This window comes from Canis aureus, chromosome 18 (assembly GCF_053574225.1).
Source record: "Canis aureus isolate CA01 chromosome 18, VMU_Caureus_v.1.0, whole genome shotgun sequence".
Taxonomy (NCBI): Eukaryota; Metazoa; Chordata; class Mammalia; order Carnivora; family Canidae; genus Canis; species Canis aureus.
Window position 1 is genome coordinate 47,475,167 of NC_135628.1, and position 19,407 is coordinate 47,494,573.

The 19,407-nt window shown below is 36.9% G+C and overlaps 1 protein-coding gene across 11 annotated transcripts in view; it reads left to right on the top strand.

Moving 5' to 3' along the window:
• The window catches only part of ABCB4 (ATP binding cassette subfamily B member 4), a 72,142-nt gene that overhangs the window by 12,999 nt on the left and 39,736 nt on the right, over positions 1-19,407 (top strand). For 7 of the 11 annotated variants that reach the window (XM_077857124.1, XM_077857127.1, XM_077857122.1 and 4 more), the window contains 10 exons: positions 1,232-1,289; positions 2,883-3,074; positions 4,180-4,351; positions 5,391-5,515; positions 8,212-8,383; positions 11,249-11,362; positions 12,467-12,577; positions 12,956-13,081; positions 16,126-16,329; positions 16,684-16,854. In XM_077857124.1, the coding sequence (XP_077713250.1) occupies positions 1,232-1,289; positions 2,883-3,074; positions 4,180-4,351; positions 5,391-5,515; positions 8,212-8,383; positions 11,249-11,362; positions 12,467-12,577; positions 12,956-13,081; positions 16,126-16,329; positions 16,684-16,854 (1,445 nt within the window). The remainder of the gene's footprint in view (positions 1-1,231; positions 1,290-2,882; positions 3,075-4,179; positions 4,352-5,390; positions 5,516-8,211; positions 8,384-11,248; positions 11,363-12,466; positions 12,578-12,955; positions 13,082-16,125; positions 16,330-16,683; positions 16,855-19,407) is intronic. The other 4 variants (XM_077857130.1, XM_077857129.1, XM_077857131.1 and 1 more) reach the window with 3 other exon arrangements.

The following is a 19,407-nucleotide window of genomic DNA, read 5'->3' on the forward strand; positions in this document are numbered from 1 at the left end:
CAGAATCATGACCTGATTCAAAGGTAGATGTGTAACTGAGCCACCCATGTGCCCCTTTGTGTTTTTTTAAAAAGTGAAAAGAAGTCATTATCACATGTAACAATTAGTGTAGTATGAAGCTAAAAGCTCTATGTATAGTGTTAGGACCCTCAGCCTACTTGCTAACTGTGTGACTTTGGAGAAGTTACTTTATCACTCTGTGTCTCAATTTCCTCATCTGTGAAATGAGGATTCTTTTTTTAAAAACATATTTTATTTATTTATGCATGAGAGACACAGAGAGAGAGTCAGAGACACAAGCAGAGGGAAAAGCAGGCTCCACACAGGGAGCCCGATACAGGACTCGATCCCGGGACCCTAGGATCATACCCTGGGACGAAGGCAGGTGCTAAACCACTGAGCCACCCAGAGATCCCCAGAAATGGGGATTCTTAAAACAGTCCTACCTCATAGGGTTGTGATAAAAATCAAATGAATGAATACATATAAGTTGTTCAGAACAGAACCTGGCAGATAATAAATACTAAATACATGCTAGCTTTTATTAAAACAGGAATGACACATAGGCATTTTTATCAAATTAGTTCAAATTAATAAACAATATATTTCCTTCCAATAAATACTGCTTTAAAAATACCAGAATACAGTTTTGTCAGCAAACAGGATTTGGAATGCACATGATGACAAATTGTCAATGATCCACTGTTTCATCTTTAAATAACTCACTTATCTTCCTTGTCTCTAATCTTCTCTCCTTTACAATGCATGTAAGTCAGACTTTCTATTCCTCATGTTAAAAGGAAGCATGTAGGGAAAACACACATATATTAAAATAAAATGAACAGAAACAATTATCTGTAAAGTGCTTTTAACCATAAGAAAAGCGCCTCTTACATCTTGTATTTCTATTGAGACTATTACTATTTCTTTTTTCCTCCTCTGCCTTGTATATGCTCTGTATGCCCTCCATCAGCTCCTCTCTGCTGCCTTAGGAAGCTGCTTTGCTAAAGGCCTGAGACTGCCAGGGTCAGGGATGAACCTAGGGGGGCTCTCTCTCTCCATCCTGGACCTGAATGTTCTCCACCTAAACCCTTGGACTTTTTATTTGAGTAAAGTGAAAAGAATTCATTGAGGTTGAAAGGAAAAAAAGATTCTTAAAACCTAGTAACACCTATTAATAGTTCAGCCTTTCAAAAATGTCTTATTTTTGTTTTGTTTTGTTTTTGTTTAGTGAATTTTTCATTATCAATGCTAAATCCAGGCAGAATTCTGGAAGAAGAAATGACTAGGTAATTGGCTAATACATATATATATATATATATGTAGGTATTATACATATAAATATATGTATTTTATATGTAAATATGATGTACTTTTAGAAATGTTTTATTTGAGAATAATTGCAAACTTACAGAGAATTATAAGAATATACAAAGATCTCTGTATACTCTTAACCTTTTATTATATTCTTTGAACCATTGTTATCATTTTTTTAAGATTTATTTATTTTAGAAGTGGGGGTGGGGAGAGAGAGCGTGAGCAGCGTATGGGCAGAGGGAGAGGGAGAGGGAGAGAATCTCAAGTAGACTCTGTGCTGAGCATGAAGCCTGACTGGGGCTCCCTGAGATCATGACCTGAGCCTAAACTGAGTCAGCAGCCTAATGGACTGAGCCACCCGGGGGCCCCTGACCTATTCCTATCACTTACACCTACCTCCCTCACCTTTGGCATCTGAAGTAACTATCATACATCATCATGGCCCTTTACTCATAAATACTCAATATGTTACCTCAGCATAGGATACTCTCTTCATAACCACAGCACAGTTATCAATTTCAGTAAATTTAATATTGATACAGTACTTTGATCTAATCTACCATCTGTATTCCAGTTTTGTCAGTTGATCCAATAATATGCTTTGTGGCATTTCCCCTTCCTTCAGCCTTCTTAATAGAAATCTCAAAAGCCTGTAACATAATGTATGTATGTTTACTTATCAATTAATGTTGCTGATTTTTTTTTAAAGATTTTATTTATTTATTCATGATAGTCACACAAAGAGAGAGAGAGGCAGAGACACAGGCAGAGGGAGAAGCAGGCTCCATGCAGGGAGCCTGACGTGGGATTCGATCCCAGGTCTCCAGGGTCACGCCCTGGGCCAAAGGCAGGCGCCAAACCACTGCGCCACCCAGGGATCCCCTAATGTTGCTGATTTAAACAAGCTCTATCTGTATGCTCCTGCAGACCTTGGTAAAATTATATAAAATGTCTTTGAAAGTATCAAAACTGAGTAAGGATACAGACTTTGCTCTAATTTACCTAAGACATTACTCAAAGTTAGTTTGAATTTATGACACTTTTAGCATACTATTAAATTTTTTTTTAAATTCTGCTAAAGAAAAAGAGGATTTGTTTGGTTTTTGTGTGTGTGAGGGGGTTCTTTCTATAAACAATACAAGAAAATTTACTCCAGGAACTGTTTCACATGCTTGATCTTATTCCTATGCTTGTAATATGTGAATAGTAATGAACTTTTTCAATACAATAAGATATGCAAGTCTAGGATCTTAATTATGAAAGAAGAATCACAATGTATGTACAAATGGTCATTATCAGTTTTTAGATGATTCATTAACACCATTATTTTTTGCAGTTAACCACAAAAAAGTACCTGTCTTCTTTGGCTAATAATTCAAGTAAATGGATTTGCCATCATCCTCTTATAATTTAAGAAAAGAGAAAAAAAATTTTAATGGGTATTTGTTATGATGTCCTACACAATCTAAATAATTTCAATAAACTTAATTCCCAATTCTGAAAATTCTTCCTGAAAGAGATGAATAAAGAACAATATTTAAAAGAAACTTTCTAATTATTTCCAGGTATGCATATTATTACTCAGGGTTAGGTGCTGGAGTTCTCGTTGCTGCCTATATACAAGTTTCATTTTGGACTCTGGCAGCCGGCCGACAGATCAGGAAAATTAGACAGGAGTTTTTTCATGCTATTCTACGACAAGAAATAGGCTGGTTTGATGTCAATGACACCACTGAACTTAATACACGGTTAACAGAGTAAGTGTATCATTTATGTCATACTTTTGTAATGAAATTAACCACTAACTATATGAAAATTTGTCATGGTTAGATTTTAAATTAAAAAAAATTACTAAATGAAACTTTTGATATGTATTGGGAATAGATCATCCGACAGCCATTTCTAGCTTTTATAGCCTGTGTCACCATGTATTTTCCTTATCTGTTAGTTTTTTTCTCCTCAGTGATTTAGTTGGTTAATTTGAAACTGAGCTCACATCTTATATTTGTTTACCTCTCTGTGGAGCTTAGTACAGGTCCTGACTATGATCCTGATGTTATACATTCAATTAAGATGATTGAATGAATGAGTAAATGTGTGAATGAAGGCACAGTGAGATTTGTCTTAGTAATTGTTGGCTCTTCACTTATTTAACAAATATTTAAGGGCCTATTTATTATACACGATTCTAGATGTTTATGATATACCAGTGAACAAGACAAAGATCTCTGTCCCCAAGTTGTTTACTTTCTAGCAGGGGGAAATAGATGACAAACTTTTTCTTACGGGAGTTCCTGGCAAGAGTAGTGAGCAAATGAAATTAAAAAAAAAAAATCAGAGAAGGTCAAGGCATTTAGGACCTGGTTGACCTCGCTAAGGACTTCAGCTTTGACTTGCAGTGAAATGGGCAGCCACTTGAAGTTTTGATCTGAGAAGTAACATGTTCAGACTTCCATTTTCAAAGGATCACACAGGCTGCTGTATTGAGAATAGAGTGGGTTGAGAGTAGGGCCAAGGGTAGAAGCCAGTAGCCCTTCCCTATGACTGTTGCAATGCACTTCCTAACCCCTACTTTTAAACCAACTGACTCACACATTCAAAATGTTAATGCTTCTTGAATAGAATTGACTAATTTAATAGCATCAACTTTAATGATACGAACTTCTTAGAAGCATGAACTGAACCTGAATTTCTTCCTTTGTACAGTATTTGGTGGGGGAAAGTACCATTCAAGAGGCTAAGACTGTGAACGAGGCTTGCAGTAGTGTGAATGAGTTTTACCTGTGTGTTTGTCAGATGTCTACTTCTGCTTTCTAACTGAAGACCTCCTGCCTGTAACCACTTAAGTGTGATCTTTTTTAGTGACATCTCCAAAATCAGTGAAGGAATTGGTGACAAGGTTGGAATGTTCTTTCAAGCAGTAGCCACGTTTTTTGCAGGATTCATAGTAGGGTTCGTTAGAGGATGGAAGCTCACCCTTGTGATAATGGCCATCAGCCCTATTCTGGGACTCTCTGCAGCTGTTTGGGCAAAGGTGTGTGAAACGGGAACATTTTCACATGTGTTAGCCAACACATATGAGAGTTATTTTCAACATGCAGGGTTCTGGTTCTAATAGTTGTGCATATCTGTGTTACATGTCAGTTGAAACCACATTTAAAAGCATGTTGTGAATGCTGTAATAAAGAAATTTATTTTTAAGATGATTTAAAATGTCAGCTATTACCTCAATTGTAGATTTTTTTGCACTGCTATTATTTCTGTGGGTAAATCTTCTGGCATAGTACTTTAAACTACTTAAATGGTTTATATCCTTATTTAAGGAAACATGATTTTAAAACAACATTTTTCTGAACGATTGAATGAATATAAATTAATGAATCCAAATTAAGTTTAGATTTGTTTTATTTACTTTTAATTGTTACCAGTGACAGTTAAGTGGCACTCTGCCAATTTTGCCTTGCAATAAAATATATATAACCTGTTCTACTTCAGACAATGCTGAAGAATTGAGAAATTTGACTGACAATTCTTGCTCTTTTGGAGGTTGATGATTTGCTTAGGAACTTACTTGTACTCATTTTATTTCAATTATTCCTTTACCTGTTTCCTGTAACATCTAGTTTAGCTTATGATTAAGTAGAATGTCCATGAGTAGATCTGGAAGTAGTTTCCATAGTCATTAAAATTGTGATACAATAAAAGAAAGAAGAGTGACTTTCCAAAGCAATCAGGCTTTATTTTAGTTTATTTTGCAATTAGCAGAGAAAAAAAAAAAACACAGTAGATGTGGCACTTGACATTATTCCTCCAGACACTATTCAAAGATTATATTTTCTGTTCCTGATCTAGAGCATGTATCATCAGAGTGGATCAGATCCAGCCTTTGTAGGGCGGGGGTGGAAGGAGCCTCTGGATCTTGGACACTGACTGCTTCATGACTTCATGACTTCAGTGTTTGGGAGAGGATAGGGTTTGGGAAGAAAAAAACAAGTTAAAGAGTTGACCAGACTGCCTTTTTTACTCTCCCCCACCCCCCATACAAAATTCATGAATGTTTCTTCTCTGTCCAGATACTCTCGGCATTTAGTGACAAAGAACTAGCTGCATATGCCAAAGCAGGAGCTGTGGCGGAAGAGGCTCTGGGGGCCATCAGGACCGTGATAGCCTTTGGAGGCCAGAACAAAGAGCTGAAGAGGTCAGGAAGGTTCTTTGTCCACTGGTTCAAAGAACCTACTTTTGCTTTCCCACATTTGCTTTTTGTTGCTCATTCTTTTGTGGTGTGTGTTTACCAATTTCCTTTTCTTAATATTAACCCCTCCCCCCCAAATATAGGGACCCCTTCCTGATTCTGAAGTTTAACGTCATCTTCTTCTTTTTTAAAGATTTTATATATTTGTTTGTTTATGAGAGACATGGAGAAAGGGAGAGGGAAAAGCAGGCTCCCTGCGGGGAGCCTGATGCGAGACTAGATCCCGAGACTCAATCCCAGGACCCTGGGATCACGACCTGAACCAAAGGCAGACAGTCAACCACTGAGCCACCCAGGTGCCCCTTAATATCAGCTTCTAAAGCAGAACTCTTACCCCTTTTATGTTCCATGGCCTCCTTTGACAGTTTGATGAAGCTGATGGACTCCCTCCTTAGAATAATAATTTTAAATGCATAAGACAAAATACAGATGATTACAAAGGAAACCGATTATAATGAAGCACAATTTTCAAAATATTTTTAAATTGTGACATAGTAAATATCTGATTTTGTTAACATATTAAACAGTAAGAGCAAACTGTGGGTTCAATAACTACTGTAACTCTGAAGTAGAAATGCACTTAAAAGATGTTTGAAGATACTTGTTTCAATTGTAACATGATATAAAAATGATCTGGATAAGGGATCTCTAATGGCAACAAAGTCATAGTTACTGCTAACTCCATAGTGGTTTGTTGCCTGTGCTGATAATCTGAGGAAATGCTACATTTCAGGTACAGGTACTGGTTAGTGAAAAAAAAAAAAATTTTTCCACATTCAAATTCCTTGACCATGGATCGCTTGACCAAGTAGCCCTGCTCTAAAGGAACCTGATAGACAGAAACTGAAATGTCAGAACAAAGCCCCCAGAAAAAGGCTATTCTGCTTTTCTTTAATGTCCCCGACCACTTTTCTTTAAATAACATGCCCTAACAGTGGACGCATGATCCGGCATCGAGTCTTCTCTCTCCCCATTTGGAGGGACTCCTGATACCCGCAACTTCTTGCAAGGGAAATTCTCTGGAAACTCGCTCTCATTAGGAGCAAAGTGTCCCGCATTCTGTCCATGTTCTTTTCCGATCCCTCTATTCCTCCAGCCCCTTGCAAGACCACCTCATTCCTGGTTCTCTAATCTCTTCTTTTTTCTCTCTCACTGCTGCTTCCTGCACACAGTAGCCCACACAGAGCACACAAACTCTCACTGGGACCTCAGGATGTGAGTGTAATCACTTCGGTTCCATTAGCGGCAGGAAGTAAGCTGCCTGAGTGAAGGTAATTACAGCGTGTCCTCGTCACCGGAGCCTGGTGTCACGCTGGGGCTGACCTGAATCTCCCGGGGCCACCCAGGACTAATCACAGCGCGGCCAGCGGCGGCCGGCTACCTCCCCGGGGACACAAGCAAGGCACACGCACACCCAGGAGTTGGCTGCTTTAAGTAATTAAACAAAGAAACGTTTCGGTGGCAACTACATTAAAAAAAGAAAAAAAAGAATACATTCACAGTGTCTCATTTGGTTACACTAAAAAAAAAAAAAAAGAAAGATATTTGGTTTTGGTTAGAAAGACACTATTTTTATGACATTTTCCCCACAGATATTTTCCTCATTTTAGCTGTAATGTATTTTTTTTTCTGATTTTAGGAAGCCAAAGTTAGATTTTACACACTTTCTGTTTCTAGCATGGAAAGGCAGATTTAATGTAGACTGATGTAAAAAACAAAAATTGTAATTTACCAGACCTATTGTAGACATTTATACCTTTGTATCAAATCCTACAAACCAGGAATATGAATTTTAATTACTATTCAAAAACACCATAGAATGTGCACTATTCAGGAGTTTGAATTCTAAAACTGTAATAGTAATAATAGGAATAGGAATTACCAGGTTTTGCCAACTGTGTGCCAGGTACTACTCTCTATAATTATCTCTCAGTATCAGAATTATCTTGCAAGGTAGGCATTATTAACTCCACTTTATAGTTAATGTAACTAAAATCTAGAAAAATTGAGTAAGAACCCTGTAAGTAGTAACCACTTTATTACCTTGTACCCTGGCCTGACAGTCAAAGATCAGCCTAACCAAAAAACAAAACAAAACAAAAACCAGAACAAAACAAAAAGCAAAGGCACACGTTTAAGTACAAGAATGTGTAAAATTCCCATGCCTCATCCAATGGCGCAATCGAGGGAGATTGTCCTCTTCTCTAGAGAAGAAAAATTGAGTTGTGTAAAGAAGCTAACTAGTTTGAACACCCCAAAAGGTTTTTATATTTTAGGGCCATTCTTGATTGGCTTGGTTTCTCTTCTTCCACCTGAACCTTGGCTGGTGGTGCTGGCCATGAAGGTGATAGTGAAGGTTTTGCATATCCCAGGAGTGAAGCTCCATTCTGGGACAGCTATAGGAACACTGGTTAGACTGGTAGGGACCAGGGCACATGAGTCCAGGCCAATAAAGAGAAGGCTGAGATGGGCTCTAGTCTTGGCTGGTCCTGGACTGGCTCAGTTCCCAGGGAGCTGGGTCTCAGCAGTAGCTTCTTACTTCATTAGCTTTGTTCCTTAAATTTCCAACTATACAGGAGGCAAGTATGGCTATGATTATGGACTGTTTTCTTGATACAATTTTTCCCCTCATTTTCTGATAGGTATGAGAAATATCTAGAACATGCCAAAAAGATGGGAATTAAAAAAGCTATTTCCGCAAACATCTCCATGGGCATCGCCTTCCTGTTAATATATGCATCATATGCGCTGGCCTTCTGGTATGGATCCACTTTAGTTATATCAAAAGAATATACTATTGGAAATGCAATGACAGTAAGTAGTCTTTCTAATATTCGTGAAGAAACCAAACATATTGTTTATCCATCTACCTTGTGTTTTCTTTCATAGTCTTCCTTTTAAAGAATGAGTCTGATTATAGGCTTTTCGTCTTTTGGTGAATCTTTGCTCTATCCCATGGGCAGAACTGGCCTTCTGGAATACACAAGGCCCAATTATGAGTCGGGGGCAGAAAAGTAGCATGTAGTTAGACCACATACAATATATAAAAGCTATATAATACATAAAAGAAAGTAAAAATTGAATGAACTTATCAATGAACAAATATGGTTTTGAGGCATCCCCTTTCTGCCACTGAGTTTCATTATATAAGAAAGTAAACATTATTATAGATGGGACATAGTATGAGAGAAATTTACATAATATAAAATATCAGTTATCCAAAATATAAGGAGGATGAACATGGTTTTAGTTTATGATCCTAAAAATAATATATACTAGTAGTTATACAAAGGATTAGAATACAGAATTTTAAAAATTACAAATGACTTAGAATTACTTAGAATCTAATAATCCATATCTCTGTTTTCTTTAGTTTAAAATTTTTTAAATTAAATTCAATTAAATAATCCATATATATTTAATGATAACTTTTGGTGTAGATCTCCCAGATAATGTTATATATATATATATTTTTTTCTTTCAAGACTGGGATTATATCATACATATCTTTTCATAAAGATTTCTTTTTAAAAGATTTGCTTATTTGTTTTTTGTTTGTTTGTTTTTATTCATGAGAGACCCAGAGAGAGAGAGAGAGAGAGGCAGAGACACAGGCAGAGGGAGAAGCAGGCTCCATGCAGGGAGCCTGATGTGGGACTCGATCCCAGGACTCCAGGATCATGCTCTGGGCTGAAGGCCGGCACCAAACCGCTGAGCCACCCAGGCATCCCAAGATTTACTTATTTGGTAGAGAGAGAGCATACAAGCAGAAGGAAGGGCAGAAGGAAAGGGAGAGAATCCTCAAGCCCACTCCCCACTAAACATGTCACCTGATGTTGGGCTCGATCCCAGGATCCAAAGATCATGACCTAAGCTGAAATCAAGAGTTGAGTGCTTAACTGACTAAGCCACCCAGACACCTGTCCAACCTTTTTTATAGACCAGCAATTTTTTTATACCATTTTTATGTGTCAGTGATGATCAAACAACATATAACCATTCCAAGTCCAATTTTTTATTTTTTTGAAGTTTGTTTGTTTGTTTATTCATTCATTCATAAGAGACACAGAGAGAAAGAGAGGCAGAGACACAGGCAGAGGGAGAAGCAGGCTCACAGGGAGCCCGATGTGGGATTCGATCCCGGGACTCCAGGGTCATCATGCCCTGGGCTGAAGGCAGCACTAAACCGCTGAGCCATCTGGGCTGCTCAAGTCCAGTTTTTTAAAACCTAAATGTTCCTATTTTTCTAAGCAGAGGATACTGACCCATTTGGTACTTTGGTGATGAATGAGTGTCATTATGAAAATAAAGCATTTCAAAATGTTTTCCAGAGTGATATCTTCAGATTCCATTAGGTGTTGAGGTGTGTTTGCCAGATGAGCTTTTATAATTGTGGAGTCAATTCATTCTTTTCTTTTCTTTTCTTTTCTTTTCTTTTCTTTTCTTTTCTTTTCTTTTCTTTTCTTTTCTTTTCTTTCTTTTCTTTTCTTTCTTTTCTTCTTTCTTTCTTTCTTTCTTTCTTTCTTTCTTTCTTTCTTTCTTTCTTTCTTCTTTCTTTCTTTCTTTCTTTCTTTTTCTTTCTTCTTTCCCTTTTCTCATTTTGGCCTCCTTTCTGGTGGTCAGCTCCGAAGCTCTCCACCTTCTCCACATCTTCATTTTCTAAATTTTGTAAAGGTGAGAGAATCCTGACTCCTCTCTCTGGTCCAGTCTCCTCTTTTGTACCATGTGGACAGTGACATCTCCCTGGCAGGGCTGGAGAGTGAGAGCCATGATGCAGAGAACCCAGCTACACCCTCTGCATAAACGTAGAGAGCTCTGATGCATGAACTTTGTAACATCTATTTTGGTAGAGACATTTTGGCTTCCTTATTGGTTCTTATCTGTATTGCAGACTGGATAGATATTTGTGGGATATTTGAATTCTGGGTATGTGACATTTTATTATTACTGTCTTCGGAGAAAAGTTAAGCTGTATGTAGAAGTTTCATCATGCCCAAAGAGAGAGGAGTAATTTGTCTATCTGTTTGAGTTCTTTGGTTAAGTTATACTAATAATATACATTCCTGGAGCTATATCCTTGGCTTTTCTATATTAAAGGGAAATGTGTTAATCTCTCTGTGCTATAGTATAGAATAATCATGTGAAGGAATTATTAATCAAGGCACACAGGTATGATTTAGCTATATATAATGTGGGATCTGTTATTTTATATTAAAAAATCTTATCAAAATATGTATGTAAAGTACTGTTTTTTTTTTAGGGAAAGTCCATGGGACCGAAATCTACTGTTTCATCTTGAACATTCTGTGTAGTTCTATGCTTAGACAAAGTCAGCAAGGACTGAATAATAATACAAATGAGAAATGTTTCCCTCTATTGGCATCAGCTTTAGAGTCAGGAAAGTAGGTATAAAAACCTTTCTGACTCTGTAAGTGCAGGAAAAGGACAACAGATAGTTGGACAAGCTAGACAAGGAAATATTTGTGAGGTTGAAGAAGCCCATTGTGCAATGAAAAGCTATATTAACTTTATAGATTTTGCCCTTTTGCAAAAAAAAAAAAAATAAGGGATAAACCTAAACTCCATCCTTAGTGTAGCATGTGTTTCAAGCAGTCCTATTTGAGATAAAAACAGGCACAGAATGGGGCTTATAACTTCTTCTTGTGTTCTTTTGCTCAGGTCTTTTTTTCAATCCTGATTGGAGCCTTCAGTGTGGGACAGGCTGCTCCATGTATTGACTCTTTTGCCAATGCAAGAGGAGCCGCCTATGCGATCTTCAACATTATTGACAGTGTGAGTCATTTATTATTTCCATGTCAAAAAAAATTCCTTGAGGCTTGCACACTTAAATCTGGCTTTAGGTTAAAAATTATGTGAAAGTTAATTATGTGAAAATAAGGGACCTCTTAGTAATGAGTGAAACAAAATGCCTCATTAATATTTCTAAAAGTTCATCTTGAAATAATTTAATAACACTGATCTTGCTTTGGAAATGTACATCTGCACCAATGTGTTTATTATTAGAGTTCAGAGCAAAGATGTTTGCTCTTCCAAGCTTTTCTCCCTTGCTCTTCCATGTTGTAACTAGATGAGGAATATTATGATTTCTGTACACAGGCTGAGTAGATGGACAAATTATTGGTGGGACCCATATCAACAGTATATTTTGCTGCGGGTTGCCCCCTTTGAAGAAAAAAATCACTGCATGATTCATATGACTTTGAATCATCAATGTGGAATGAGTTTTACTAACTGCAGTGACATAAAGAATATAGTTTTCACATACTGAAGCACGTCATCACATTTACATAAATAAAATGCAAAGTAGGTGCCTGAAGTTTGGTCAAGTAATCCAAGCAGATCCTCCTGTTTTATTGACCTGAATCAGGAGAAAATTATTCAGCTTCTAAATATATTTACAGTTTACATTTCTCCCAAATAAGTTGGCCCTGACAAATTGTTCCATCTTCACAATCCAAATCCATTTCCTTTGTTGTTTAGGGATAAGTTTATTTTCACTAAATGCTTGAGTACTTGGTTATCTCAATCCTACTAGTATGTCTGGTTATTGCACTTGTAGGAAGCATGGGTATCTGACCATTTGGAAAATGTATGGGAATATGCCAAAAACTTAAAGTGAGATATCCTGGGAAATGATATTAATATATCCCTAGGTACTTTTCAGAAAACGTCTGTTTTCTGTGAAGGAATATTTCCTTACACACACACACACACACACACACACACATTCACATACAATCTACAACTAGGTTCTGTTTCATGGGAAGGAAGTTATGCCATTCAAGGTCCTCTTTTTGGAATTTGCTAAATCATATTCCTTAAAAGTGCAGTTGGTTGTCCTATGATGGAATAGTCATTGAATTTTGTTTTATTTAGAATCCTAAAATTGACAGTTTTTCAGAGAGAGGACACAAACCTGACAGCATCAAAGGGAATTTGGAGTTCATTGATGTTCATTTTTCTTATCCAGCTCGAGCTGATGTCAAGGTACTGTCACTGATGTTTTTATAAGAATTCCTAACTCTGATTGTTTAATCATCATAAAGACTCTGAAGTCTGTTATTTTGATATTTATATGATTTTTTTCCTGTGGCAGGTTTTATTTCCTTATTTGCTACTTTCTTCAATTTAAAACTGAATCAAATTAGTCCCCTTTTGACACATGGGTGGCTCAGGGAGTGATCCTGGGGTCCTGGGATGGAGTCCCACATCAGACTCAATGCAGGGAGTCTCCTTCTCCCTCTGCCTATGGCTCTGTCTCTCTCTGTGTCTCTCATGAATAAATAAATAAAATATTTTAAAAAATTAGTCCCCTTCCAGGATTTTGTCGTGAAGAGTGTTCTCTTTCTCTCTTTTCCTTCACAGATCTTGAAGGGTCTCAACCTGAAGGTTCAGAGCGGGCAGACAGTGGCGCTGGTTGGGAACAGTGGCTGTGGGAAAAGTACAACCGTGCAGCTGATGCAGAGGCTCTATGACCCTGATGAGGGTATGGTAAGTGGTCAGAACCAAGTTCGCAAAGTGGTCAGCTGGCTACCAATTAGCCCTGCAAATTTTTTTTTTAGTAGAAAATTTGCATGTGAATCTAATTTTGGTAAAAAAAAAAAAAAGGTTATAGAATTGCAATGCCTCTAGATAATTCACTCAAACACTTAGACTGAGCACCTGGGTGGCTCAGTGGTTGAGCCTTCAGCTCAGAGCGTGATCCCGGGGTACTGGGATAGAGTCCCACATCGGGATCCCCACAGGGAGCCTGCTTCTCTCTCTACCTGTATCTTTACCTCTGTCTCTGTGTCCCTCATGAATAAATAAATAAAATCTAAAAACAAAAACAAAAACCCCACTTAGGCTGGTTTAAAAAATATACAAGATAATAAAAGCCAAAAAAGATAGATGACACTTTCTAGTGTTCTAACTAAGCATTTCCTAACTCACTAAATCAACTGTAAGACACTCATCCAGACAACTGAGACTGTTATTTTTAAGGAATTATTGGGTTTGGTAAAAAATATTCCACATAGCAATTTTTGAGAACCTGATAATCAAGGTCACAAGAAATCTCAGGACAGGAATTAAATTCATCAAAGACAGTTGAGTTTTCTTAAGTGTTGGAATATCTGAAGGAGAAAATGGGATAGTTTCTTTAAAAACTTCTGAAGACTTGCAAAACATTATTAGCCTAGGGTATATTCTTTGCCTTTAAAATTTTTTCTTATGGGGCATGTGGGTGGCTCATTCAGCGCAGCACCCGGCTCTTGCTCTCCACTGAGGGCTTGATCTCAGGGTCGTGAGATTGGCCCCACATTGGGCTCGACACTAGGCATGTAGTCTACTTAAAAAATAGATGAATAAAATGTTAAAAAAAATTTTCTTATAAATTGAAAATTAAAGAAAAGTTGTGGGATCCCTGGGTGGCGCAGCGGTTTGGCGCCTGCCTTTGGCCCAGGGCGCGATCCTGGAGACCCGGGATCGAATCCCACATCGGGCTCCCGGTGCATGGAGCCTGCTTCTCCTTCTGCCTATGTCTCTGCCCCTCTCTCTCTCTCTGTGTGACTATCATAAATAAATAAAAATTAAAAAAAAAAAAAAAGAAAAAAAAAAGAAAAGTTGTAAGCAGGAAACACATATAGTCTTTACTCAGATTTACTGTTTCTATTTTGGCCCTTTTACTTTATTGTCTTCTCTCTCTCTCCACATATATAATAAGTACACATGCACATGCACGCACACACACACACACACACACGAAGGCAGATTTTTTTCTGAACCTTTGAATCGAAGTTAAGGACATCATGACTCTTACATACTTCAGAATGTATTTTCTAAGAAGAAGGACATTCTCTTGCAAAACAGTTATCAATTATCAGTAAATTCAATTTTAATACGATACTAGCCCATGGTATGTATTCAAATTTCCTCAGTTGTGCCAACTTTAGGACATTGAGCTTACCTGGTACTAAAATACATAATAATTCAACAATTTTGAAAACAGAAGATTACAAGTTACAAAGAAAGGCAAAAAATGTTAAAAGGCATTTGAGATAGAACACAGATTGCAGGAGTGAATACAGAGTTCTAGGTACATGAATTATTTATTTAATTAACTTAATAAAATACACATTTTGGAAAAATCTGATATTAGAGGGGAACATAATCCTATCCTTATTTACTAAAGCAAACTCTAGATTGGTCCAACTGTAAACATTTTTCTTTATCTTTAAAAAAAGAACCTAATAAAATACTAACCATTAACAATATGCATTTGAAAATATAGTATTTTTAAAATTATTATTGGAGTAGGAGTGCCTGGCTGACTCAGCCAGTGGAACATGTGACTCTTGATCTTGGGATCATGAGTTCAAGCCCCACATTGGGTGTAAAGCCCAGTTAAAATCTTTTTTAAAGTTTTTTTTAATAAAAAATAAAAAAGATAATTATTGGAGTAATACATATTTTTAAAATATACATGTCAACAAGGGAAAAAGTCTTCAGAAATTCTATAACTCAGAGATATTCACTGTTCACATCATGATTTAGCAATTTGCTTACTAAAATAATAAATGTCCAGAGGTACAGTTTATTCATTTAATTTTTCCTTAAACTTCTCTATAATAAAACATAGTAAAGCTGCAATAAATAGAAACATGGTTTGTGATATATATGGAAAAACTATTATATTTAGTATTTGAGATATTAATATGAATCTGTAATAGGATACGAACATGAAAATCTTTTGAGAATAAGTATGCATCTGTAAAAAGTTTCAAGAAATGTCCAGCCTCATTTATAAATATACATAAAACAAAGCAAATATAAGGTACTAGTTTGCACTTATTAATTAGAAAAAAACAAATTAAAATGATAAAACTCAGAGCTAGTAAATTGCAAAAGCAGATACATTTACATATTTTTGCTGACACTGTAAATTTTAAAAATCTTTTTAGAATGTTGTTTATTCAGCCTTTATTCAGCAAATAATAAATGCCCAATATCACCAGTTATTGTACAGATAAGCAGTTGTTATCAGAGAAATAAAAAGAACTCATACTCTTCTATCTGGTGACTCTCTACTTCTGCAGATTGTCTTTCAGTGTTCCTCGAAAGAAGTCAAATATCCAAATATCTAGCAGGTGGAAAACGCTAAAGTAAATTATGGCATATTACATCTAGTAAGACATCATAATGCCATCAAAATGATATGTAGTTAAGTAGACATTCTTATTCAAATTTAAATAGTGGTAAGCAAATATAATAGTACGCTAAAAATATATAACCTAGTACCAGTTATGGAAAATAATCCACCCATGAAAAAACTGTATGTGTAAGATAATAAATATGCTCTTTATTTTTATTCTTGCACATTACTGTTTGTTCCTAATTCTCATCTCCAACCATTTCTAGCCATGAAAATAAGTTAAATAAGTTAATAAGTTAAACATTAAATGTTAGCTAAGACTTTGTGTCACAAATTAAAGCGTCTTGATGCTTTAGATGTCAGATGGTTTAAAATATCTCATGGAAATATTTCTTTCTTTCAGATTAACATTGATGGGCAGGATATTAGGACCTTTAATGTAAGGTATCTCAGGGAAATAATTGGAGTGGTGAGTCAGGAGCCAGTGCTGTTTTCTACCACAATTGCTGAAAATATTCGCTATGGCCGTGGAAATGTCACCATGGATGAGATAAAGAAAGCTGTCAAAGAAGCCAATGCCTATGAGTTTATCATGAAACTACCACAGGTAAAGTCTCTGTTAATGTAGTTGTCCTTGAAATTTGACTTTGACTTCAGGCAAGTGAGTTCTTTCTTCAAAGCTTAACCTAATAATGTTTGAGAGGCAAGGTTGTTCAACTTTGCTTAGGCAAGTCCCTTGCATTATTCAGTTGGAGGTGTAAGGAGTACATACAGCCTGGGACATGAATCCTATAAAATTTTATACAGAGTATATGTTAGTCATTTTTTATTGATTTTATTATAACTTAGGACCCATTATCATAGTCAATATGAAGCTCCATGTTGTCTTCGTGAATTTCTAAACTCCATAGCCTTTTCTACTTGAGATACATCAGGAGCTCCTCCATGTTTTCTGTCATAGAAATTTGACACCCTGGTTGGAGAGAGAGGGGCCCAGCTGAGTGGTGGACAGAAACAGAGAATTGCCATTGCGAGGGCCCTGGTTCGCAACCCTAAGATCCTCCTGCTGGATGAAGCCACGTCAGCCCTGGACACTGAAAGTGAAGCAGAGGTACAGGCGGCCCTGGATAAGGTCAGTCAACCCGAAACACCTGCAGGACCAGCAAACTGAAGCTTTACTGGAAATTCTTGCTAATAGTTTGTGACTCTAGATTGAAAAACATACACATGAGAGCAAGTGAAGCTCTCTCCTGGGGCTGTAATGATTTCCCCTTTCTGTCAGGCCACATTGCAAAGAGAGGTAGATGGCCCATTCTGTAACTGGCTTCCTTTGACCCATGTGCACTGGTGCCAAATCAGGCCTAGGTAATGAGCCACTTAGCTTCGTTTACTTCTTGCACAGAGGCTATTTCTTTGATCAGAAGTGGCTGTGTTAAAATGTACAAAGAAAAATCTGGTTACCCAGAAACTGGTCCAGATAAAAAAGAGCTCAAAATACTTGCCTTATTTGTAGGTAGGCAATACCACTATCTTTATTCATGAAGGTGAAAGGAAGTAAGGTTCAATTTGTGTGTCTAAGCACATAAGAAACACATTTTAAGGATGCCAGTTTATGTGTCCAGCTCAGGCATTTCTAAACCTCTCACTGTCATTTTTAAAAGCTGAAGCTTCACAGGAAGCACCTTATGTTGGGACTTTTGTGATCAGTGCTGATATCATCAGTACTGATAACCCAGTATAATAACCAGAGTCAGATGACACCACATAAATGGGTCTCAAAAACATAAATATCACAAACATATTTGGTCTCAGAAGGTTTAGTAATCAAATGTACAAGTTACTTGACAACTTCTATCCAAACTACCTCTTGCAATTTTGGATGTAAACCGTATGAATCTTATTTTCTCAGGAAAATTTATACTTGAATCCTAAGTAAACACTGTGTGTTATAAACTGTAATCAGGGCTGCCTGGTTTATCAGATTAATATTGTCTTATCTTATATAACTTAATCTAGTAATGATTAATGAGATGATAGTTATTACTCACAAATTCTTACATTGAATTATATTGCTTTCATGTATGTTAAGTCTCAATATTAAGGAACCAAAGTATATATACAGGAAACTGGCATTTGGTTGGTTAATCAGGCATGACTTAAAGCAGGAAATTATTTTTTAAAGTACATAAATTAAAACTTAAAAGTTACCTTACATGGGCATTCATGTGTTGACATAGACTTTTTAAGGAAAAGTCAGGTAGGATAAGAAAGATATTTATGGGGGAAAAAGTCCCATTCATCACTAGAGCCCAGGTCCCAATACTTTCTAGGATACAAATATTCAATATATTAGCCCTTTCTGTGCTAAGAGAACAGAATTAGTGGACAAGTAATTTTTTGTTACATGGATGCTACCAGAAAAATTGTGGACTTGCAAGTTTTAATTCATAGTTAGACAAGTTACTTCATTCAATCTTAGTAATTTGTGTCCCCTAGGATTATGATCTCCCCAGTTGATAAACTTTTAGGTTTTAAAAATAGCTGATGAATCACTTATAATTCTTTTTTAATTCCCAAGAAAAGCCCTTAGCAGCTTGGGGAGGAGTTAAGAGCATAGGCTTTGATGCTAGACAGGCTGAGGTTGGAGTCCTGACTCTGTCCCTTTCCAGCTGCATGATCTTGGGAAAATTAACTAACCTCTCTCTAAGCCTGAGATCTTGTAGAAGTAACTGGAGAGAGAGGAAGAAATAATGTCATAGGGTGATTGAAAAGATTAAATGATACCACATGTAAAGTTATTAGCACATGCCTTGCACATGGGAAATGATAATGTTAGCTGGTGCTGTTATTATGGTGACTGCCATTACCATGATTTTTATTAATTGTGCTACTTGCTGAATTGATTACCTATTCTGTATAACAAACCATCCCAAATTCAGACTTAAAACAATAATTCTGTGGATTGGCTGGGTGGATCTTCTGCTGTTTTCACCTAAGCATAAGCAGGATTGAGTTAGCTAAAATAGTCCAACATGGCCTTCCTCCCAGGCTGGCTATTGACTGGGCATCTCATGTGGCTTCTCATACTAATACTTGTACAGTAGGCTAGCCTGGCTGCCTTATGTGGCCTTCTTAGGACATTGTACCCAGAAACAGAAGCTAGAAGACATCTACCTAGAGGCTTAGACTCCAGGACTTCCAAAGTGTCAGTTTCATCGCAATCTGTTGATCACAGCAAGCCACAAGGCAGCCCAGACTGAAGGAGTGAGGAGATAGATTCGACCTCTTGATGGGTGAGCTGGAAAGGATCTGTGACCATATTTAACCATCCACAGCACACTCTCCCACAATTACTTACCCTTCTCCCATGTACAAAATAAATTCACCTCTTCTCGATACTCTCAAAATTCTCATGCAGCTATGACATCAGGTTCAATGTCCAGTACCTGAAGATCTGTATGGGATCCAGATATGGATAGGTTTTTCATGTTATGCTCATCTTGATCCAGAGATCTGTGAACTCAAGAGACAAATTGTCTTCCACACATATACCCAACATGTAATGTTGATGCAAGAATAAGATAATAATAGTCACTCCCATTGTAAAATTAGAACTGGAAGCACATAGCAGTTACTGGTCCATTCTGAAATGCAGTCAGGTGTGTAGCCAATTACTCCAGGGAAA